Source organism: Coenobita brevimanus, chromosome 21 (genome assembly GCF_032717465.1).
Source record: "Coenobita brevimanus isolate Jiangsu-jjx chromosome 21, ASM3271746v2, whole genome shotgun sequence".
Taxonomy (NCBI): domain Eukaryota; kingdom Metazoa; phylum Arthropoda; class Malacostraca; order Decapoda; family Coenobitidae; genus Coenobita; species Coenobita brevimanus.
This window is the reverse complement of record NC_136974.1, coordinates 36328996-36353295: the sequence shown is the minus strand read 5'-3', so window position 1 is coordinate 36353295 and position 24300 is coordinate 36328996. Positions and strand designations below refer to the sequence as shown.

General features: G+C 41.8%; 1 protein-coding gene across 1 annotated transcript in view; it reads left to right on the top strand.

The window, feature by feature from the left end:
* The window catches only part of Nup98-96 (nuclear pore complex protein Nup98-96), a 101196-nt gene that overhangs the window by 8775 nt on the left and 68121 nt on the right, over positions 1 to 24300 (top strand). The window contains exons 5-14 of the mRNA XM_080266603.1: positions 5796 to 5929; positions 6292 to 6520; positions 10607 to 10848; positions 11419 to 11656; positions 13424 to 13624; positions 15094 to 15231; positions 16040 to 16181; positions 17481 to 17754; positions 18788 to 19031; positions 20356 to 20464. Of these exons, the coding sequence (XP_080122729.1) occupies positions 5796 to 5929; positions 6292 to 6520; positions 10607 to 10848; positions 11419 to 11656; positions 13424 to 13624; positions 15094 to 15231; positions 16040 to 16181; positions 17481 to 17754; positions 18788 to 19031; positions 20356 to 20464 (1951 nt within the window). The remainder of the gene's footprint in view (positions 1 to 5795; positions 5930 to 6291; positions 6521 to 10606; positions 10849 to 11418; positions 11657 to 13423; positions 13625 to 15093; positions 15232 to 16039; positions 16182 to 17480; positions 17755 to 18787; positions 19032 to 20355; positions 20465 to 24300) is intronic.

Below are 24300 nucleotides of genomic sequence, written 5' to 3'. Positions count from 1 at the left end.
AAAAAAAAAAAAAAATTGGTGAATACACAGGCTGATCATGGCAGGGAAATTAGTGTTCCATGTTTGGGACAAAGAATTGGGAGGGGAGAAGGTGGAGGTGGGGTGGGGGGGTCTTTGGTGAAGGTGAGGGGGGATGAGACACACCCCCAGTGCAGGGAGGTGGTGTGGCAGGGTATTATTGCAAGAGGAAACATCAAAGAGCATTCATAGCAGGGAAATTTCTGCATCATTAGATGTAAAGGGGGGGAGGCTTGGGGAGGGTGAGCGGGCAAGAGACACTCCCCTCCCCATACGATGTAGATATGGGATGGTTGAGTAGTTTGGGGTGGGAGGGGACAGAGCAAGCTGTATCCAATCAGCCAGAGGGAGGTGGAGAGGTGGCTGGGGGGGGGAGGTCCCCCCACAGACCTAGTGAGGGGGCGGGATCTTCCTTCCCACCACCACATCCCCTAGTTCTGATTGGGTAGGAGCCATTTTCATCATAAAACAGTCTGGCTTAGTGCTCGGCAGTTTGTAACAGACCTTCTACGATTGTCAGTCATAGGACTCTACATGGCAAACTAGCTAACTGATGATTGTCAGTCATAGTACTCTAGGGGTTAAAGTGGGTGTACCAGGATGGATATAATCTTTAGGCATTTTATACCAGTCATCATTTGTTATGTCTGAATTTTGTACCAAATACGCATAATCTTTTTTTTTAATCTAATATATAAAGGTGGTCCTCGACTTACGATCGAGTTACATTCTGAGAAACTGGCTGTAAGTTGAATTTTCTGTAAGTCGAAAATGCATCTAATACGCTTAACCAATCAAACATCATAGCCTAGCCAAGCCTGCCTTAAATATGCTTAGAACGCTTACATTGTCCTACAGTTGGGCAAAATCATTAATATAAAGCCCATTTTATAATAAAATGTTGAATATCTCATGTTATTTATTGAATACTTTACTGAGATAATCAGTTGTGCAGATTGGCCTGGGAGGAAGGTAGAGTCCCGGAGGATTGGAAGTCAGGTATAATTATTCCCTTGTACAAAGGAAAAGGGGAAAAAGAAGTGTGTGGTAATCATAGGGGCATTTGTCTTCTTAGTATAATAGGAAAAGTGTATGGTAGGATACTTACAGACAGAGTTAGAGAAAGAACAGAGAAATTAGTTGGAGAAGAACAGGGAGGCTTTAGGAAGGGAAGAGGTTGTGTAGATCAGATATTCATTCTTAGATCTTTAGTGGAAAAGTTTCTAGAGAAGGGAAAGAAGTTGTATGCGGCTTTCATGGATTTGGAGAAAGCATATGACAGGGTGGATAGACAAGGATTGTGGAAAGTGTTAAGAATATATGGAGTAGATGGGAAGTTGTTGAATGCTGTGAAGAGTATGTACGATGGTGCGAAGGCTGCAGTGCGTGTGGATGGTGAACTAAGTGAATTTTTCTCTTTGAAAGTTGGTTTGAAACAGGGATGTGTCATGTCTCCATGGTTGTTCAATCTGTACATGGATGGGGGTAATAAAAGAGGTACAAGGTAGGGTAGTGGATGTTGGAGTGGCCCTGGTGAGAGAGGATAGTGTTTGGAAACTCCCTGTACTGTTGTTTGCAGATGATACTGTGTTGTTGAGTGAAGACGAAGGGGAGCTGCAAGGCTTGGTGGATGAGTTTGAGAGAGTGTGTCCTAAAGGTGAATGTAGGGAAGAGTAAAGTGATGGTCTTTGAGAGAGGTGAAGTTAGTGAATGTACAGCGAGGTTGGATGGTGAGGAATTGGAAAATGTGAGTACGTTTAAGTATTTGGGTAGTGTGATGAGTAAGGATGGAGGTTTGGAGGGTGAAGTGCTTGAAAGGGTACAGCAGGGAAGAAAGGCTGCTGGTTCCTTGAAAGCAGTGATAAGAAACAGGGAAGTGAGCATGGAAGTGAAAAAGTTACTACATGACAGTATTGTGATACCAACTCTAACGTACGGAAGTGAAGCTTGGACATTGTTGGAAGGATACAAGTCAAGAGTGAGAGCAGTGGAAATGAGTTATTTAAGAGGAGCCTGTGGAGTCACGTGGAGAGACAGGCTGACGAATGAGGATATAAAGGAGCGTTGTGGTGTGGATGTGGATGTGATAGGAAGCGTTATGAGGAACACACTGAGGTGGTTTGGCCATGTGGAGAGGATGGAGGGTGAAAGACTGACGAAGAGAGTGTATGTGAGTGAGGTGGAGGGGGGAAGAGGGAGGGGGAGGCCGAGGATGAGATGGAGGGATGGGGTGGAGAGGTATATGAGAGAGGGGGGTGTGAGTTGGGAGCAGGGCAGTGAAATGGCGGGGGACAGGGCGACTTGGAGGCGATTTGTTTGTGGCCACCCCAAACGGGATTGAGGCGTCTGGCAATAGATAGATAGATAGATCAGTTGTGATAGTCCAGGTTCATTTGTGATGGCCATTATGGGCCGATTTGTGGACAATTCCCTATCAGGACGATTTGTTGTCACAACAAAAGCAGGACCAGTTGCCGTCTAGACAATTCATTGTCAGACAGTTCCCCATCAATTCCCCATCGACCCCATCAGTAGACCGAGAATCTCAGACTTACATATTTATATACTGTGCATGTAAAATGTGTAGGTTATTCATATAATTTTGATATATATTGATCTTTCATTTAAAGTTATTACACAGCTAGACAAATGCTGATATCTCATTATGTAGCCTGATAAACAGTGAAGGTTATCATACACTGCCTGATTCATTTTTCAGTATAATATTTTTTCCTTTAATATCGACTATTTGATGCCATATTTTACATTTATGGTGGTAGATGGGGGTGCTCACCATCCACTCACTCAATGTAGTGGTGCTTTGGGTGTCTGCCTTTTCCGCTCTTCCATCCTTTCTTTTCTGTCTTTCTTTCCTTCATTCTCTCCTCTTTCTTCTGCCTATGGGTGACTTTGCACTGAGTGACAAGCCAAATGGTTTCCTGTACACCAGGAAACCACTTACTGTGCTGGGTGGTAACCTTATAACCAAATTATGGCACCTGGTGGTTTAGTGGTAATTAATGTGCTTCATTTGTATTGAACCTGTGTAGGATTATATCCACCGGGTGGTTAGGGTTTATTGCTCACGTAATGCCACTCGGGGATGAGAGAGGCTGGTCACTCTCATCTTAAATGTCAGGAACAACTTGCCTAGCCCTGGGTTCTTAAGCTCCACTTGGGGCAACATAGGATTGGATGATGGATGGATGATAAAAACAATAAACCATCATCACTTTTGTAACTAATATAACTCAAAAACTAGTATACCTGCTAAGTATTTTGATATGTAAATAAATGACGGGGAATCTTCCTGACAGTGAATTCAATAAACTATTGTCCTTTTTATGACGGAGAATCTTCCTGTCAGTGAATTCAATAAACCATCGTCCTTTTTATATCTCATATAACTTAAAAACTAGTATACTTGCTAAGTAAATTGATATGTAAATGACTGGGAATCTTCCTGACACTGAATTGTTCCGGAACCTATGGGCTTGCTGCCTTCGTGCTTGGCAGTTGAGTACCATCTCACGAGTAACTGCCTTCTCACCAGTAGCAGGAGGGACAGATGGGGATTTTGTAGACATAGTGGATGCACAAAACACATTGTAGATACAGGGGGGTATCCCAAAAAGCGCTGGCTACACAGACCACGGGAGAGCAGCGGAGCATCTGTTGTTTACACTAGCCAGGGTAGACTGGGACTTGGTTCACTGCTGCTGCCCAGTTTCACGAGAGAGTATCGTACTGCATATCACTATCCTGGGAAAAGTTCAAATTTTGAAGTAGCTACGGTTTCTACTTTCGTATAGTTGAAAATTCTAAGTCAGCTGTTTGTATAATGGGGACCGCCTGTAGTATTGTTTTGGGTTTACATTGTTCAGGCAGTTTTTAGATAATTTAGAGTGTTATAATTAATTGAATTATTTGAGTGTAGAATCCAAACTGCTACCAGGTAGGACGGAAATAAAAATGGGTTGCAGAGATGATTAAGTGTAGTGGAGAGAGCAGAATGAAGTGCTTGTATGTAAGTCGGCATGGATGAGTGAAACTGTGCCAGCAGAATGGAAAAAGGCGGTGATTGTTCCCCTGTACAAAAATAAAGGCGAGCGAAGTGAGTGTAAGAATTATCGTGGCATAAGTTTATTGAGTGTTGTAGAGAAGGTATATGAATTATTATAGAGAAAGTAAGGGAGATATCAAAAGCCCTAGTGAGTGATGAACAGGGTGGCTTTAGGAGTGGCAGAGGATGTGTGGATTAAATATTTGCAGTGAGACAGATGGTGGAGAAGGCTTGTGAGGAGGACTATAAGGTGTTTATGGCATTTACGGCTCAGGAAAAGCATACGACAAAGTAGGCAGAGAAGGATTGTTGAAGGTTTTATGCATGTATGGTGTAGATGGTAAGTTGCTGGATGCCGCCAAGAGGTTTTATGATGGTAGTGAGGCATGTGTAAGGGTAAATGGGCATCTAAGTGAATGGTCCACGATCAGTGTGGACGTGCGACAAGGTTGTGTGATGTCCCCATAGTTGTTCAGTGTATAGGCTATATGGATGGGGTGATGAGAGAAATAAAAACACGAGTAATGGAGAGAGGGGTGGAGTTGGTAATGAATGGTGATGGATGGAATAACTCAAATTTGTTGTAGGCTGATGATGCAGTGCTATATGCAAATATCGGACAAGAACTTGGTTGACTAGTGCAGAGTTTTGCTGATGTCAGTGATCATCATGCCTTGAGAGTAAAATGTAAAAAAAAGTAAATTGATGGTAATCGAGAGAGAAGGTTACTCCCAGTGTGATGTTACGGTGAATGGAGGGAGACTGGAATTGGTGAGAGAGTTCAAATATCTGGGTACAGTGATAGAAAAGAGAGGAAAATGTGCAAAAGAAGTGGAAATTCGAGTGACACAAGGAAGGAAAGTAGCTGGTGCTACGAAGGCCTTGATAAGGAACAGAGGCTTCAGTGTTGCATCTGCATGAGGCTTACATGGAGTGTTAGTGCCAACTTTAACTTGTGGATGTGAGACTATTCTTTGGCATGAAATTGAGAAGTCAGAAGTGAGAGAAGTGGAGATGGGACTGCTGAGGAATGTATATGGAGCACAGAGAGTGGAGAGGATATGAAATAATGTGATTTGTGAAAGGGAGTGAGGAAGTCTGTGGAGACCAAAATTGAAGAGAGTGTACTGAGATGGTATGGTCATGTGGAGAGAATGGATAACAATAGTGTTGTGAAAAAGGTAAATCTGAGCAAATTTGATGGAGGTAGGAGGCAGAATAGGCCAAGGAGAAGGTGGAGGGATATGGTGGATGAGTGTGTGAGGAAGAGAGGCATGGAAGTCGGTGAGGCTAGGGGAGTGACGAGAGATTGAGCTGGCTGGATGAATGTTGTGAGAAGAAGAGCATGATCAGGGATTTGGCACCCCTTTTTAACGTGACAGTGTTCAGATTGACTCTATCGGATACGTATATGTGAAGCTACAGAATTTGGTGAAAGTTTTTTGTGTATCAGATAGATCCAGAATTCCGCAGGCTTGAATAATGAGTGAGTGGAAGAATGGCCCATTGGAGTGGGCAGACTTGGGCTGTCTGGACATTGCTATTCCTCACCCTGCCCAAGGGTGAGAAAGGAGGCCCGGATGATGATGTTGATGGTGTAATAATTTGCTTGAATTTTGTGGCAGTATTATGCGGTACAGCATTTTTGTCTGAAGCTTAACATGGTAAGAATCCACCATGCACTAACTTTTCAATTGGGTTATTCTGTTTTCAGGTTTTGGTGCTGGAGGAGGAGCTGTTACTGGTACAACAGTAAAGTATGAACCTGTGACCGGCAGCGACACCATGACAAGGAATGGTGTTTCTTCCAACATACGCACTCGCATTGAAGTCATCACCACTATGAAGGTAGTGTATAACCCAGTTGTGTGTGTGTGTGTGTGTGTGTGTGTGTGTGTGTGTAAGAGAGAGAGAGAGAGATTTATTTTTTACCCATTCTTCGTGATGTAGCTTTAGCTTCGTACTGTTATCAGACAGCTTTATTCAAACTAGAATAGCCCTGATGTTAGAAGGGTTTTTGAAGGCTGTACTTTATTAACCGGTACCCCCAGTTTGAAAATCTTGCTGGGAGATACAAAAACAAGTTACAAGAATTTGGGGTTGATGATAACTTGGCTAGCTGCATTTTGTTGTTACAGGAATATAAAAACAAATCTTCAGAAGAGCTTCAGGTTGCGGATTACTTAACCAGTCACATTTTGTTTTTACAGGAATATGAAAATAAATCTCTGGAGGAACTTCGTGTTGAGGATTACTTAGCTAATCGCAAAGGGCCAGGACAAGGCACCACACTGCCAGGATTTGGGCAGACACAGACACAGCCTCAGCAGCCACAGGCAGTGGGATCAACAGGACTTTTTGGCACTTCTGCTGGCACTTCACTGTTTGGATCCAAACCTCCAGAGAACAAGTCTCTTTTTGGAACTGGCACATCCACTGGTAAGTAGCTTTGGATATAGGTGAAGTTTGTCAGGCTTGTAATACAGTGTTGACAGTACTGCATTTTTTGGAAGTCTTAAGTTTGTAAAACCATTATTAGTGTAAATGTAGTAGTGTTGTAGGATTAATACAGGTACTTTACTAATTTACCGGCATCAGATGGTTTAGCATCTCTTTTAATCTGGACAAAATTATGAGAGGACACTTGAAGTTCCTGCATATGTTGAACTATTGTACCTGATAGCCACACATACTGTAGTGTGTAGCACTTGCTGTCTTGGTTTGTTTATGGTGCATGTCTTGGTGTTGATCCCAGTATTCTGTCTGATTCTTAGCTAACTTTACTTACATTTAACCCTAGCTTTGGCATCTAAGAAATATGCAAGTGTCAGGGGTGGTGTCACACATTCTGTAAACACCAGTCTATTTCAATACAGTCAAACCTCCTCGAATGTTGTTATTGGTCTGCTAAGCTACCACAGTGATGGAGCTCTCAGTAGCCAAAAAAAATAGTAAATGGAAATAAATGTTAGCTGGTTCAGGGGCCACAAATTTTCACTCACATTTTGCTTAATATCTTAGTAATAACACCCCAAATGACAGCAGGGACTGAATCAGGAATGTTTACACCACTTCTGCTGCTGTCGATTGTGAACCAGACGACCCTTTTCTCTTATATTTCTCCTAACCGACTGTGTGAGCCAGCATTGTTCCAGCCATCCATCATCCAGTTATTGGTGTATTTTGTCTGTGAATACGAACTACTCACAGTCAACCATTCCTAACCATCAATTTCTGCTCTTGTGAATACAACACTTCTCATCACATTCCTCGTTCTTTTAGTTACCCTTAAATACTGTATTACTGCTTCAGTTTATTCTGAATTACTACCTCAGTCAAATCACTGGTATCGTCTGAGACACTTTATAAGTGAGTGTGGAGTGCATAAAGTGTTATTATGTTTCGGGGTTGTTTACACATGAAAGTCAGTCGCCACGAGGCACCCCATTTCCACAGTAACCAATATATAGCTCCTCAGTGACTTACTACACTGGCCACCTGTATCTTTACGTGTACTGTATTTTCTTTCACCTGTCAGGTCATACTGGTGTATAAACAGCTGTTTGGTGGATTTAATGCAGTAAAACTATTTTAGTATGGGGGGCAGGGAACTGAACAGGGTAGAACTGTTGAAAAAACTGGACTGTGCAGAAATTGTGTGTCTCATGTGGTAATGGTTTGTCAGCTGTTTATAATAGAACTGTTGAAAAAACTGGACTGTGCAGAAATTGTGTGTCTCATGTGGTAATGGTTTGTCAGCTGTTTATAATATAAAGAAGCAAAAGGAATAGATATTTAAATGCTATTGAGACAGTGATTCAGAGAAACAAAGGAACTTTATTTGATAGATGGTAAGAGTACTGAGCATGATCGAGTGATGAAGAAATATTTTTGACAGCATCAGAGTAATGAAGTGTACCTAGCAGGTACAGTAACAGGATAATGAACCAGGTGCAGTTATTCCATAAAAACTCAGGTTAGAATATGAGAGTGATTACACTGAAGGGTAGTGGGTCAGAGGTGTATTGCTGAACTATTGTATAGGACCTACATTGCTCCTCGTTGAATTATTATATGCAACGTAATGGCCTCTGTTAAAGTGGCATAACGGTTCTTTCGGCAACGCTCTGGAACTGATTACGCAGGAAAATTGACATTGTACCTGTAGTTTCCGAACAAGTACAGTGGCTCGTTGATAGAATGTTCAGCTTCTAATCTGTTTCTCTGAATAGCTGTAATTTGAAACCTGATCCTTGGGCAGCATTTAAAGTGAGTGTTAGTTGTTTGTCTTAAATTGCTTGCATAAATTTTCACTCAGTAGGTGGGGGTGCTCACCATCCACTCACTTGATGTAGTGCTGCTCTTGGGTGACCGCCCTTTCCTCTCTTCCTTCCTTCTTTTCTTCCTTCACTTCTGTCATTCTTTCCTTCATTATGAGTGACTTTAAACTGTGTGACAAGCCAAATGCTGGATGGTAGCCATATAACCAAATTATGGTTACTGGAGGTTTAGTGGACAGTTAAGGAACTCCAGTTGCATGGAGCCAGTGCAGGTTTATACCCAAGGGGTGGTTGGGGTTAATTGCTTATGTTATGTCACTCAGGGATGAATGAGGCTGGTCACTTTCATTTTGAATGTCAGGACCAACTTACCTAGCCCCAGGCTACTATGTTCCTCATGCGGCAACCGATGATTAGCTAGATGATGATGATGATGCTTCATATGGATGACATACAGTACTGTCAACCGCAGTCTTACAGAAACATAACCAGCACAGCACTTTAATGTGAATTTCCATAACTACTATACACATATAATGTCCTGATTTATCCATTGCCAGTATAGGGGAGGGTTAGTTTTGGCTGTCACTCCTGAACAGAAGGTTCAGCCCTGCAGTGAACGTGATTCAGATAATGATTATACAGTAATCCTTGGATTATCCGACGTAATGGAGCCAAAGGCACGTGTGGATAGTGGATCCATCTGGATAATGGGACTTCTCCCCCGGCCCCCCTTCGTACAGATCCTAACTTTGAGAGCCATTGTAAATGACCACTACAGTACATCGTACAGCACTTGTTCCTTGTGTTTTACACTACTTTATCTGGTCAAGCAGATCTGTAAACAACAGCCAAGCAATTCCCATGGTCAATCAGACCCATGAACCACAGACAAGCAGTCACCACCTCAGGGCCATACCCTAAAGTGACATGAAATAAACAGCTCTGCTGAGTGAAAATGTTCACTCAGCCATAAATTCCACCCAGACGCAAGCATTTTGTCTGGATAAAATGGAAAAATGTATGAATAATGGTTTTGAACAGCCAGGTCACAGCATGTGAATAATGGATTGTTCGGATATTGGACATCCAGATAATTGAGGGATTACTGTATTTCCAGGCCTAATGAGTGTATGAACCATTTCAAGTAGACATTGATATTTTTATTGGTCAGATTCAGCAAAATCTGAATAATGTAGTGTTTGTTCCATTCTCTTTTGTTGAGTTAGGAGTAAACAGTTCAAATGTTCAGGTCTTAATAATGTTCTTGTGGATGGTGTGGTTTCAGAGATGAAATTAAGAGATTTGGCATGCATAATGATGTCATCCTCTGCTAATGGTTTCAAATTATCCTACAGGCATGTTTTTAGTCCCCTACTGGTCAAACCGGATGGGGAATATAGGTTTGCGTGGTTCCACTAGTATGTCAGTATGTCCGTCCGCAATTTCGTGTCCACGCTGTAACTTCCACATGCATGGACAGAGTTCAGTATAACTTCACACAGTTGTTCACTATGCCATGACGATGTGTTGTACACAACAACCAACCATCTGCTCCCAAGGTCAAGGTCACCCTTGGTGCTCAGACAAGGTCGGGTGCTGTCATACTTAACAGCATACTTACATTCGTGTCCATTCTGTGTGTTGTCAGGGGAGATCACTGAATGGCTGTACATATGTATTGCTGTCATACCCACATTGTATACACAGTACATATGTATGGTTATCATCCAGTAGGAGACTGTTCCTTGGCAATACTTGGCAGGGACTTGTTAGTTCCTGTATTTTGGTGGGTTAGGAGAGGGAGAGCAGAGAACTGTATATTTCATATACTTAACCACATGAAAATAGGAAATAGCTAGGATTAGAAGTGTGATAGTGCATTAATAAATGTGTAGAACATATCATAGAGCATTCAGCCTGTTACATCCACTTGTTGTTGAATTTATTCGTCTAGGTGTTGCCTGTCATTTCATTTACCAATAATTTTAAACGGATGTCTCTAGAGGGATAATGACATACTGTACAAAGTGTCTGTCTCATTACACTTGATATACTGTTGATAGTACTACCTCTTTCATGCTTTCTCTTTTGTTCTGTGGATTCTTATCCCATACTGTCCATAGGTGGGAAAAAGTGGTCAGGATGATGATGATGATGATGATGATTATCATCATTATGGTGGTGGTGATCATTATTATGGTGATGATGATGATGATGATATCATGTGGCATTGTATTTTCAGGGTTTGGCAGTACATCTGGAGGCAGCCTGTTTGGAACGAACACCAGCACCCCAGCCTTTGGTCAGCCCAGCACCACAGCCAACACAGGCTTCTCCTTCACCCAGAACACACAACAAAAGTCAGGAGGATTCACTTTTGGAAACACAGCAACAACAACGCCCTCACTTTTTGGTTCAACCTCACAGCAGCCACAGCCTGCTTTTGGGTTGGGATTCCATTTGGGACAAAATACACAGCAGCAGGTGGGATACGTACATATATATATATATATATATATATATATACTGTATATATGATGATGTTTGGTTTGCTCTCTTTGACCTGGTTTATAGCATATTGTTGTAGACTAAGCTTTTGACTGTCTTATGGATTATGAATTTGGTAGGAACTCTCTTATAAATGTTGTTATCAGGTTTTAGGGTACCAGTAAGGAATCATATTGGTAAATGGCTAGAAGAATTTCTGCTTTCCCGGTGCACTCATATTTGTGTAAGAAAGTTTAGGTTTACATTTACAGACTGTTGACCGTACTGGCATGTGTAGGTATAGTAGCACTTTGCACAGAGCTACAGAAAAGCCATTCTATCAACAACAGAATTTTTAAAGCCATGCCAGCTTTTGTCATATGTTTCTCCATTCATACTTATCCATTTTGATCTTTTGAATGAGTCGGGCTCCAGAGAATGTATAATGCAGTACTCTGGTAGCAGTGAAAATAAAAGATAAGGACATTTTCAAGCTGAAGGGTTAATGGAGAGATACCATTGTCTGTCACAGTACAGTACTCTAATAATTAATTTCTTTTTCAGCAGAATACAGGGGGTCTCTTTGGGAACCAGAACAAGACAGGAGGGGGATTCCTTTCCACCCAGAACTCAGGTGGAGGTCTGTTTGGGAGTAAGCCTGCTGGAATTACACAGCCAATAAGTACAGGATTTGGCACATCCTCAACAGCATCCCCCTTCGGCACTGCAACTAATACAAATACTGGCACTGGGTTGTTTGGGACACAAAATAACCAGAACAAGACTGGACTATTCTCCAATTTTGGTAATATTTTATGTTTTGGTATTCCACTTATCTGCTCAAGTTTTGTGCCACATTGCTACCTCTAAGTGTCTCTGCACTAAGTGACAAGACAAATGGCTTTCTGCAACTCAGGAAACTATTTACTATGATGGGTGATAACCATACAACTAACACAAACCTAATGGGTTGAAGCACTCCAACTGGATATGGCCCGTAAGATCTTAAGTCTGAGGTCTGATTGGGATTTATTGCTTTTATAATGTCGCTTACGGGTAAGTGACTGGTCATTCTTCCCTTAAATGTATGGATTGAGCAGCCTTGCCCAAGGCTGTCATGTTCTTGGTGGAGCAGTAAAGGTTTGGACAATGGATGGTTAGAGTAAATGGTTTTTTTGTTTTGCTGATTAGAACAGACTTTCATATATCAACACTGTGCTTATTAACTAACTCCATTTTGGTAGTATTAGTAAAGTTGTGTGAAATAGATTTTAAAAACTTTGTGTCAAGAATGTTTTGTCATTTCTAAAGCAAACACTTTATTTAATAGGAAAACGTTTCATGAGTACTTGAGAAGAACAGCATAGCTCACTAATGTTCATAGTCATCATTGTAACTTGTCCCATGCTGAACATTTTGAGGGAGATGCAAAGGACAGTTCCTTGTTCTCTTTATGAACACGGATATTCTTCATCTTGACGTTTTTCCCACGGAAGGTCTGAAGAATGAGTGAGATAAATCCAGAAGCAAGAGAAGAGAAAGTTTGATTAGTGGAAGAACCATCAACAGCATACCCAGCGAATTGTGCCAAACACACATTCACATACCATTCAGACTCCCAGAAACCCATGCATCACCTCACAGGCCTAACCATCTTCATATTTCATTCAGTCATTCATTATCCAGTCCTACATTGCCCCATGAGGAGCATAGGAGCCCAGGGCTAGGCAAGTTGGTCCTGCTATTTGAGAGGAGAGTGAGAAGTGTAAGGACTGTCCATTTTGACCCAGCCTTTTTTTTTTTTTTTTTTAAATGTCCAACTTTGTCTCAGAGATGTTTGGGAAGACTGGAGGATGATGCACGTGCTCTTTCCAGCTGTTTCTTTTGCTGTCCGAACTGTCCTCAAGGTTGTTTAATTTTACCATGGATTAAGGATGAGTTCAGACACTCATGTGGAAATTGCAACAAATAACAATAGTGCAACAATCTTTTTGATGGTTATTTTTCGGTAGCTTGCTGGACGAGCCATCCGTGGGGTACTTAGACCAAAAACAGGAGCAGCATGTTAAAAAGATAAATAAATAAATAAATAACTAAAAGCATCCATATTAATCCCAGTTTTTAGTAAATTCATTTTGCCATATGATCATACCTCTGAGTAGTCTCTCTTCTGCTTTGTTGTCAATTGTCTTTGTCACTCGACATCTCTAATGGATCATCATGTTTCTTTTCTTATCCACTCTGCACATCAAACATTTCTCCACAGTTCTTCCTCTTCTGATATGTTACACTCATATACTGTAGTATAGTATATTATGGCAGGCACTAACGCACACTGTACAATCATCAACACACCAGCTACATTTCAGTATTCCATCTCTGCTTTTATCCTTTCCATTAAAACCCATCTCATTTCATTGCACTTTTCTTCCATGTTGAAATTGTCATACGGGGTTCTGTTTCGTATACCCTTTATGCTGCTTATTGTATGCAGCTGTTCTTGAAAACTGCATTTCTGCCATGTATAATTTTAATGGTTCATCAAAAATAATACTGTGTTGATCTGTTATAGGTAACAACACAGGTTTTGGCAACGCTGGGCTCTTTGGTCAGAACAGCAATCAACAGAAACCAGGTGGCCTGAGCTTTGGTACATTTGGAAGCAATAATACCATGGGTCAGGGTCTTGGAGCCCCCACAGGAGGTGGCCTCTTCAACACAACACCTGCAAACACCAGCATTGGAAGCACTGGACTTTTTAATACTAACCCAGGTATGAATTTCATTTCCACTTTATTTCCATCATTGTGGTAGCATTTGATTTGATCTTGTCATATGGCCTTGCAAGTCATATCATATATATATATATATATATATATATATATATATTGTTTTTTGTGGACGTTTCTTATACTTCATGATGTGTAGTTATTACATCTTCTTAGAATAAGTGACTTATTGTCATATATGTGGTGGCAGCTATCATCTACTCATTTGGTGTAATGCTGCCTGTGTCTTCTTTCACATTTATCATTCTGTGTCTGCTTTCCTCTCTTCCTGCATCTCCATTTCTTTCCTGTCACTCATTACTCTTCTTTCCACATCAGATGTCTCAAAACATGAGTGACAAGCCTAATGGCTTCATGTTATGGAAACCATTTACAATGCTAGGTGGTAATCATATAACCAGATCATGGGGTGAAGTGGAGCCTTCTGTGGTGTGCCTGTTAACCCATGTTTTACCACTCGACACAGGCTGCGTCTTACCGCAAGCAAGTACTCGGGACGTGGGCCTCGGCACCCAAGGCCACACACTGAGAGACCCCCCCGTCACTGCGCTGTTCCCGCGCACTGAATAGTTCATAAACAATTTATCCTCACACCCTTATTTGTGCTTCGATAATCATAATTTTTTTTTCCACTGTAATCCTGAATAAACGTACTTGCTTATGGTACTGTTAAAAAGATCAGCCGAATCCGTAATTAATTTTCTTTTTACTAGGGTTTTTCTAATGGAAATATAATTTTTATGGTAAACGATAATGAGAACAAGTTATGGGAAATTTATTCGGCTATATTTTGGTGTACAAAGAATTACTGTTGGTCAGTTTGGGCCGATTTTATGGAACGCGAAATGAAATTATCTTGTGCTCGAGAAGGCTCGTAGAACACTGACTGGGGCAGTGGGGTGACGCTGGGTGCGGCGTGGGTTGAGCATGGTGGAGGGATACACGGGGACGCAAGTAGTGCATTGTTCTCACCCAGAAATGGGTGAGAACAATGCACTACTTTAGTTTGGCACAACCGGCGTCGAATGGTAATGAGTGGGTGATGGGTGATAAGTGCACAGATGCAGCGTACGTCAAATGGTAACAAATGGGTGATATTTGCACTGCGTGTATTAAACATGAAAGGGTTAACTGGGTGGAGATGCAAGTGTGGCATCCACCCAGGAACCAAACCTCCACGCTTTTCCCTGCACCTCGCTGTGGCGAGGCGCTGTCAACCACAAGGGAACATCAGCTTACTGCATGGAACTCTGTTGCAGGGGTGATGGGTCTGCTTGTCCAGACAGACTGGGGTTGATCAACAATGACAAGTTGCATATCATGATTTTCATACATACCGGTAGTTATATTATGATATAATTGTTTCAGGTCTAATGATTAAATGATTTATTTGCTAGAATTTGATGTGATGGCACTAAAGGTGATGCCATTTGAATGCTAAATTTATTTTTAGGGTTCATGGGCCAGACGAATACCATGACTGGTGGTGGGGGTGGCATCTACCCTGACCTAGGCAAGTTGGTTCGTGCCATGACAGAGAAACCAATCTTTGATATTCCCATTGGAGGCTCCAAACTCTCTTCTGCCACAGGTCAGTCTACCTTCATATGGTTAGTATGGTATGTTTCTTGTTTTTCTCCCTTCCTTGAATAAATATAACAGTGACTTACTGTTAAAAATTCCTGTGCTGTTTTGTAATCAGTACAGTATCTAATTAGCTCCTTGTCTTTTCACATTAATTTTCAACAATTTTTCTTGCTTTTTATCATCATCATCATCATCATGACATTTCCCACCCAAGCACGGCATAATGTAGCATCCAGACAAGGAAAGAGAAAGCAATCCTGGCTTCACTCATAGGCATATCTATCTGCACATGGTTTTCCTCTTCACAGCTGTGGTTCACATGTGCCAAAGAGTCATTGCATGAACTGTCAAGATAGAATGGGGTGCCATGGCCGTGTTATGTATTCCTCCTTTTATTATTCATGTAGTCAGCTCAGTCCCCTGCCAATTCCCTTGTCTTATCAGCTTCTATACCATGGTTTCTTACACACACATTTACCCTGTACCATATCCATCCAACCTCATACCCTGCCATACCTCCTCCCACCTTTGAACTTGCACATACACTTCACTGCCCTATGTGCATACTCTCTCCATGACTGCATCATCTAAGGGCACTTTCTTCATCTGTCTTATCAACAGACATCTTTATTCCAGATCTTTAACAAATCACGTCATAGAATTTTGTATTCTCTGTACTCTTTGCACTTAACATACATTCTTCCGTAATCCCATCTGCAGTGCTGTAAAGCTTGACATCATTTTTATGTAACATCAAAATCTGACATCCGTATGAGAGTGTGGACACTAAAGCTTCTTCATTCAAATTCCAGAGAAGAGTAGTGGGTCCTCTCCAAGTGACCAGAGCTCAAAACCAGCTATCTCAAGTCTGAAGCCTACCTACGTCCTGTCACCATCACTCGTGGCCAATAACAAACCTCGTCCCAAGCCTGTCAACAAAACCAATAACCAGGGGTGAGTACAGTTATTGCTAACAACTTTAATTTCATGATGTTCAGTTTGATACTTTTCAGTTTGATTGTGCTAACTTTTGATGCTCTTATTCAGTTCAGGAAACTTCTTGACTGGATGGGTAACTGAAAGCCACATTTAACCTCCTGTGTGAACAATATTCAGATTTGAGCAGAATTTTATGAATATAAAAAAAGGTATATCTAAGCTAATTTGAAGGAGGGAGGAGGCGAGGTTGGCCAAGTAGAAGGTGGAGGGAAATGCTGGATGATTTTGTGAGGAAGAGAGGTACCGGTATGGAAGTTGGTGATTCTAGGTACCGAGCTGGATGGATGAAATTTGTGTGGAAAAGTGCATAACCAGGGATTATGCCGCCCTTTTTAATGTGGCAACATTCAGATTGATTCTGTCAGGTAGGTATATGTGAAGCTACAGAACGTGAAATTTTTTTGGCCTATCTAATAGAGCCAGGATTTTGTTGGCTTGAACGATAAGTGAATGGAAGCATGGCCCATTGAATTGGACAAACTTTGGGTGTCTAAACATTGCTACTCCTCACCCTGCCCCAGGGTGGGGAAGGAGGTCTGGATGATGATGAATTATGATAAAAATAATGTTAAAAAATGTTATCAAACTGGAGTTAACTTGTGATGAAATACTTCATGTAGTGTTAATGAGATGTACAGTAATCCATATTGATCTGCAGCAAGAGTATTATTGTGTGGCCTATTAGACTTTGTATTTAACTTCTATTCATCCAACCATCCATCATCCAATCCTGCATTGCCTCATGAGGGGCATAGGAGCCCGGGGCTAGGCAAGTTGGTCCTGACATTAAGATGAGTGACCAGCCTCACTCAGCGGTGAGTGGCATTATGTGAGCAGTAAACCCCAACCACTCCTGGATATAAACCTACACAGGCTCAATCCAAGTGGAGCACCATAAGTATCCACTAAACCACCAGGTGCAATAATTTGGTTATATGGTTACCACACACTGTAATAAATAGTTTCCTGGTGTACAGGAGACCATTTGGCTTGTCACTCAGTTTAGAGTCACCCATAGCTTCTAAGATCTGTTTAATCTTGGACGACCCTGTTGAGACTTGTTTAGTTCTGTATTTAGTTTATGTTCTTGACCGTGTTCATTATAGCTAAGTATATCTGTGTAATTAAAAAAAGAAAACATGTAGTGGAACTTGGTTTGTAGGTGCAGTTGACATGTTATTTTTTTTGCTTTTTCCCCTCCAGTTGTAATTTCCATTTGTATTTTATAAAATGCACTTCTCCCTTTGTCTGCAGAAATAACCGTCACTGGCTTTTCAAAGGCCTAGAGGACCCCAATGAGGAAAGTTCTGAGGATTTCCTTAAGCCTAAGAAATACCCAAGTGTGCGGAAACTGAACCTGAAGGTATTCAAAACTGAGGAGTCTCCTCCTCGCCTGAATGGGGACCTCTCAGGGGGTGATGTGCTTTCACCTCTCACTGTTCCTGTCAGTCCCTTGGGTGATGCTACTCCTCTTAGAGGCAGTGGACCTCCATCGCATGATAATTCACCCACTCCAGATATTATTAAGGTGAGTCCAGTTTTCTATTATGGTTCATTTGTATGCTTATTGTATTTGTTTTACCATCCACTCCTTGATATTACGCCATCAAGACTAGGGGCCCAGGGCTAGACTACATAGCCCTAACATTTACAGTGAAAATTGAGTTATGCATCCTTGAGTGGCATTATGTGAGCAATGAACCCCAGCCACCTTCATATGCAAACCCTTATAGGCCACAACCAGTTGGAGGGCAATAACCTCGAGACCACTAGTTATCTTATTTGGTTATATGGTTGCTACTGAACATAGTAAATATAGTCATTATTAGTCTTATTTTTTTTTGTTCTTCTTCTTCTTATTATTATTATTTTTATTTATTTATTTATTTATTTTTTGTTGGTAATTATTTTTTTGCAGGTGTAAATCTCAACATTTGACATTCCCACCAAACAGGAAACAGTCACCAGCATTATTACTCATCTCCTCACAGTAAAGAGTCACAAGCATCACCACTTGTCTCTCAACAGCAGACAGGCACAAGCATTACCACTCACCTCTCGACAGTAAACAGTCACTAGCATTACCATTCATCCCTTGTCAGTGCATTGTCAACACCCAGCTCTCATCCCTGTACCTTACTGTATACTCCCATTAGGCCTCACTCAAATCTGTATGATTCTTGCTGATTTTGTTAATATTTTGCTTCTACATGTACATTGCAGTCATGTGTTTTTACTGTTTCTGTACTTACCTTAAATTTTTTTCAGTTTCCTGTTCTCATTCTAATTCACAGCATCAGTAGCAGAATAAGACAAAACTATGGCTCTGCATACTTTCAACAACGCTTCATGAGTGACATCATAATGTGCCATTAATTTGGTGTTACAAACCATTATTCAAGATGGAGAAGTGCCAGTTTTAGGCCAGGTTAGAGTAAAAATGGCATAGCATCATATTCTAGTGTGCAGCAGCTCAGCTTTCAAGATGGGGAGCTGGCAATTTTTTACCAAGTTATAGAAGGAAGATTATAACTACTCTTTCTCCTTCTCCCAAATCCCAGGGTCGAGGCACTGTGAAGCGCCTTACTCTGACTGACAAGTGCCGACCAGCAGATGATACATTGGCTGACCTGAATGTGAATCAGCTTCGAGTCAGAGAAGAGGAGGAGGAGGAGGACCCAGAGGACAACAAAGAAAATAAAGAAACTAACAACAGTGACAACAATGTGTCCTTGTTCAATAACTCTGGAGATGCTGATGATCTGCCAGAGATGAACAAGTCCTCAGAACAGCCACACCCAGCAGGTAGGCAAACACATTAGTGGCCATATTCTGGTCGGTTTATGAGACTGTTACATCTCGTCATTAGTGATTTCATTTGCCTGTGTGTAATTTATTCCTTTTAAATATCATTGTAGGTGCACGAGAAGGATGCCTTCATTTGGTGGCACTGGTATAACTGGTCAGCTCTGCTGCCATTATACAGTTGTCCCTCAACTCCCTGTCCCCATGAAAAGAGGATGGTGGTTTGCAGTAAGGTAACTTCAGCCTGCAGTCCACCCAGTTCACACTGAGATAAGCTTGGGGTTGCAACTACTACTACAAGATATTAATCGTTGCTGAGGTGCAGACCTCATATGAGGAACAATGAAGGTCTGCATGGGCCAGCCTGCAGGCCTTATGTGAGGTACAATTTACACTGATAATGAAACAGTGACTCAGGGAAGGTAAATTACCTTACAAAGAATCAACCCTTCAGGGGTTAATGTAGATTGCCCAGGTATCTTACAACCTAGTAATGACTTGCCATAAGCAGAATTATATGGACAAGAAATTGGTGCTAGCGAGGCTCCTTAGCCGACAGAAATACCCGGTAAAGCTCAGCAATTTGGCTCCAGTATATGCAAGTTACTTTATTTCAGGTAATCTGATTTCATTCAGCTCAAAAGAATGTCATCATTATCATTATTCGGACCTCCCTTCCCACCCTAGGGCAGGGTGAGGAGTAGCAGTGTCCTGTTAGCCCAAATTTGCACACACCCCCTTCCCCTCCCCGCAAAGAATGTACTAAAGAAAAAAAAAAAAAAAAAAAGAATTAAAAATAATGGTTTACATTTTAATTGAAACAAGGCCTTTGAATTATTCCAGCTAATCATCATCATCATCCAGGCCTCCTTTCCCACCCTAGGGCAGAGAGAGGAGTAGCAATGTCCAGACAGTCAAATTTTGCCCAGTCCAATGGGCCACGCTTCCATTCATTCATCATTGGGTTCAAGACCCCAGAATCCTGGCTCTATCGGATACACCAAAAACATTCCCCACGTTTTGTAGCTTCACATAAACATATCTGACAGAGTTAGTCCGGACGCTGTCACGTTCAAAAGGGGTGCCAAATCCCTGATGATGTACCTCTCTCAATATTCATCCAACCAGCTTGATCCAGCTAATGCCTCATTATATTTAGCACATAATAGCTCACCTCAGCCAGAGGATTAACTAAAGGTTTAAGGATTGCCATGCCAAGTTTCTTGAGTTTCCATTGTACAGTCAAGTTGTGTTATATGAATTTGGCAATTCAGTTGACATGGTTTTATGAATAGCCAAATAGTGAAGTTTTCTCCTTTTTTAGGGATTAAGTGCACACGATCTGGATACTACACCCTGCCATCATTAGAAGAACTGGCTGAGATAATGGCTGAGGAGGGGAAATGTGAACTAGAGAATTTCACCATTGGGAGGTAAGTGCAATGTTTATTTCTTTAGGTGTTGTTGAGCAACCCCAGTCTGTCTGGTTGAGCCAGCCCATCTGCTGCAGTCAAGCAGTCACCCATGGATGGTTGCCCTATGGAGTGAACTAATGTTCCCATGTCACAGCAAGGGATGGGGAAGAGTGTAGAGGTTTGGTTCATGGATGGACACCTCGTTTTTGTTCATCTACGCATTTAACATTGGCACCGTGGAAGGCGTCACTTCACCCTACTAAGTTGGTTATATTTTTACCACCCTGCCTAGTAACTGGCTTCATGAGTTGCAGAAAACCAATAGGCTTCTTATGTTGTGCAGTCACTTGAAGTGGAAAGAAGAAGAATAAGAGCTGACTGGAAGGATGGGAGAAAACAGAAAGAGAGGAGGGTAGAAAAAGAATGGAAAAGATGCATGAAGAAGTAGGCATCACTTCATATTGAGTGAGTGGATGATGGGCACCCCCACATCAAACTTAATGTGACCTACTATAGTGTATTTAATCTGAAAAAGATCTGTAACTTCTGTCAGCTCTTCTGATGACCAGATTCACGGGTAGTCATATTTTACATTTGATTTAACTAGTAACAAAAGACACCCATTCAAGCTTCATAACCAAGGTTTTGCAAATTTCACTAGTTCTGTCTGGTGAAAAACAAACTGACTGTAAATAGTAATATGTTCTTTCATAATTACTGTACCTTGTGGCTCTCCGATACATTAATCCCTATGAGTTATTGTTTGTAAGGTAGTACCTCCCGAGTCATTGTTTAGAGTGTAAATTGTAGCATACCTCGTATGAGACTTGTAGCTTGGCCCATCCAGACCTTCATTATGCCTCTTATGAGGTCTGCAGCTCAGCAAGGGTTAAGACCTCATTGTGAGTTTCCTTTTCATATGTTCTTTTTTGCTGCAAAGCCTATCTATCTGTTGCCAGATACCTCATTCCCATAAGGGTAGCCACAAGCAAATCACCTCCATATTGCCTTGTCCAATGCCATTTCATTGCCCTGTTCCCAGCTTACACCCCCCTCTCTCATATACCTCTCCATTCTATCCCTTCATCTCATCCACAGCTTCCCCCTCCCTCTCCTCTCTCCACCTCACTTGCATACACTCTCCTCATCAGTCTCTCACTGTCCATCCTCTCCACATGGTCACATCACCTCAGTGTATTTCTCCTAATGCTTTCTATCACATCCACATCACAACGCTCCTTCACTATCTCATTTGTCGGTCTGTCCCCCCACACAGCTCCACATGCTTCTCACAGATAACTAATTTCCACTGCTCTCACTCTTTACTTGTGTCCATCTAACAAAGTCCAGGCTTCTTCTTCTGGGTATAAAGGGCTGTGGTCGAGGACATGACCCACTGCGCTTCCTCAGCTGATGGTGCAGGGTCTTCCTTCCAACAAAGTCCAGGCTTCACTTCCATGTGGTAGGGCTGGTATCACAATACTGTTATGCAGCGACTTTTTTACTTCCTTGCTTACTTCCCTGTTCCTTATCACTGCTTTCAAAGAACCAGCAACATCTCTTCCCTGTTGTACCCTTTCAAGCACTTCACCCTCTAAACTTCCATCCTTACTCATCACACTACCCAAGTACAGTACATAAATGCACTCACATTTTCCAGTTCCTCATCGAGCCTCACTCTCCATTTAGTGGCTTCATTTCTCTTGAAGACCATAACTTTATTCTTCCCTACATTCACCTTTAGATTCCATTTCTTACACATTCTCCCAAACTCGTTCACCAAGCCTTGCAGTTCCCCTTCGTCTTCACCTAACAATACAGTATCATCTACAAACAACACTACAGGGAGTTTCCAGACACTGCCCTCTCTTATTAGGGTCGCTTCAGTATCCACTGCCCTACCTTGTACCTCTTTTATAACCCCATCCATGTACAGATTGAACAACCATGGGGATATGACACATCCCTGTTTCACTCCAACGTCCAAATAGAAAAATTCACTCAGTTCACTATCCTCACGTACTGCAGCCTTAATCCCCTCATACATACTCTTCATGGCATTCAACAACTTCCCATTTACTCCATATATTCATAATACTTTCAACGTTCCTTGTCTATCCACCCTGTCATATACCATACTTTCTCCAAATCCATGAAGGCTGCATACAACTTCTTTCCCTTCTCTAGAAACTTCTCCTCTATAGACCTAAGAACGAATATCTCATCAACGCAACCACATCCTTTCCTAAAACCTCCATGTTCTTCTCCAACTAAGTTCTCTTTTATTTCCCTAACTCTGTCATTAAGTATCCTCCCTTATGCTTTTCCTGTTACACTAAGAAGACAAATGCCCCTATGATTACCACACACTTTTTTTTCCCTTTTTCCTTTGTATAGGGGAATAACTATACCTGGCTTTCAATCCTTCGGAACTCCACCTACCTCCCAGGCCAATCTGCACATCTCCCAAATCCATTTTATTGGTATCTTTCCCCCATGCTTCAGTATTTCACCACACACTTGATCAGTTCCAGGGGCTTTCCCCATTTTGACTTTCTTCATTACTTCCACTACTTCATCCATCCTATGTTGTCTCATGAGGAATGTAGGAGCCTGTGGCTAGGCAAGTTGGTCCTGACATTTAAGATGAGAGTGACCAGCCTCGCTCATCCCTGAGTGACATTACATGATCAATAAACCCCAACAACCCCTTGAATACAAACCTTCACTGGCTCAATCTACTTCCATCCTACTTATTTCTTCCTCTCTTCTCACCTCCTTCCCTCTCCCAGCCATTCCCCAGCCACTTGTACCCGCATTGCTTTCATTCTGTATTTTCAGTAATTCGTTAAAGTGTTCTCTTCATCTGCTCACTTTTTCTCCCTTCTCCACTAGCAATCTACCATTTTTTTCGTTCACTCCCAGACTTACTGCCTGATTACCCTGTCTAACTCTCTTTACCTCTTTCCAGAACATTTTCTTACATTCCTTCCACTTTACACTCAGATTCCCTCCAGATTCCTCATCCACTCTCTTCTTATTCTCTCTTACTAATCTTTTCACTTGTCTCATCCTCTCTACACATAACTGTCGCTTGCATCTCTCAGCTTCCTCCATGCCCCAGTTTCTCACCCACTCATTATATGCTTTCTTCTTTTGTGCCACAGCATATCTCACCTCTTCATTCCACCATTCTGTTCCTTGCACCCCCATTCTTCTCTTCACCCCACACACCACTTCACATGCTGCACAGCTTTCTTCTGTGAATGTCTTCCATATACCTTCCACATCCCCCATCTGCTCCAGATCATATTTACCCAATCACTCCTCCACTTCTCCCTTATATTCTTCCTTTTTTCCATCCCCTTGCAACCATTCTACCCTCCATGTATGGACTAGTTCCTCTTGTCCTTCCCTTCTCCTACTTCTCCATTTCATTTGAACCTTGACTTTCACCACCACCATGTGGTGGTCAGAAAGTCCACTGCCCCAGACTCTGTTTGCTATTGCATCCAGTACATGCCTTCTCATTCTATCATCCACACATACATAATCAGTCATTGCCTTCTGTTCATTAAGTTCACTACCCACCCTCTCTCATCTCTCACCATTTATACCTCTGGGTCATTTTGTGTCTACATAGGGTATTGGCTATCATCAACCCCCTCCCTGCACAAATGTCCACTAGAGCACTGCCATTCTTATCCACTTCTGCAGGCACACCTCACTGTCCAGCTACTCCATCCACCTTCACATTCCCTACTTTTCCACTCATATCTCCAGTCAAAAACACTCTTTCATTCCTTTCAAACTTTTCCTTGCATGCTTCCACATGTGTCCACAACTCTTCTTTC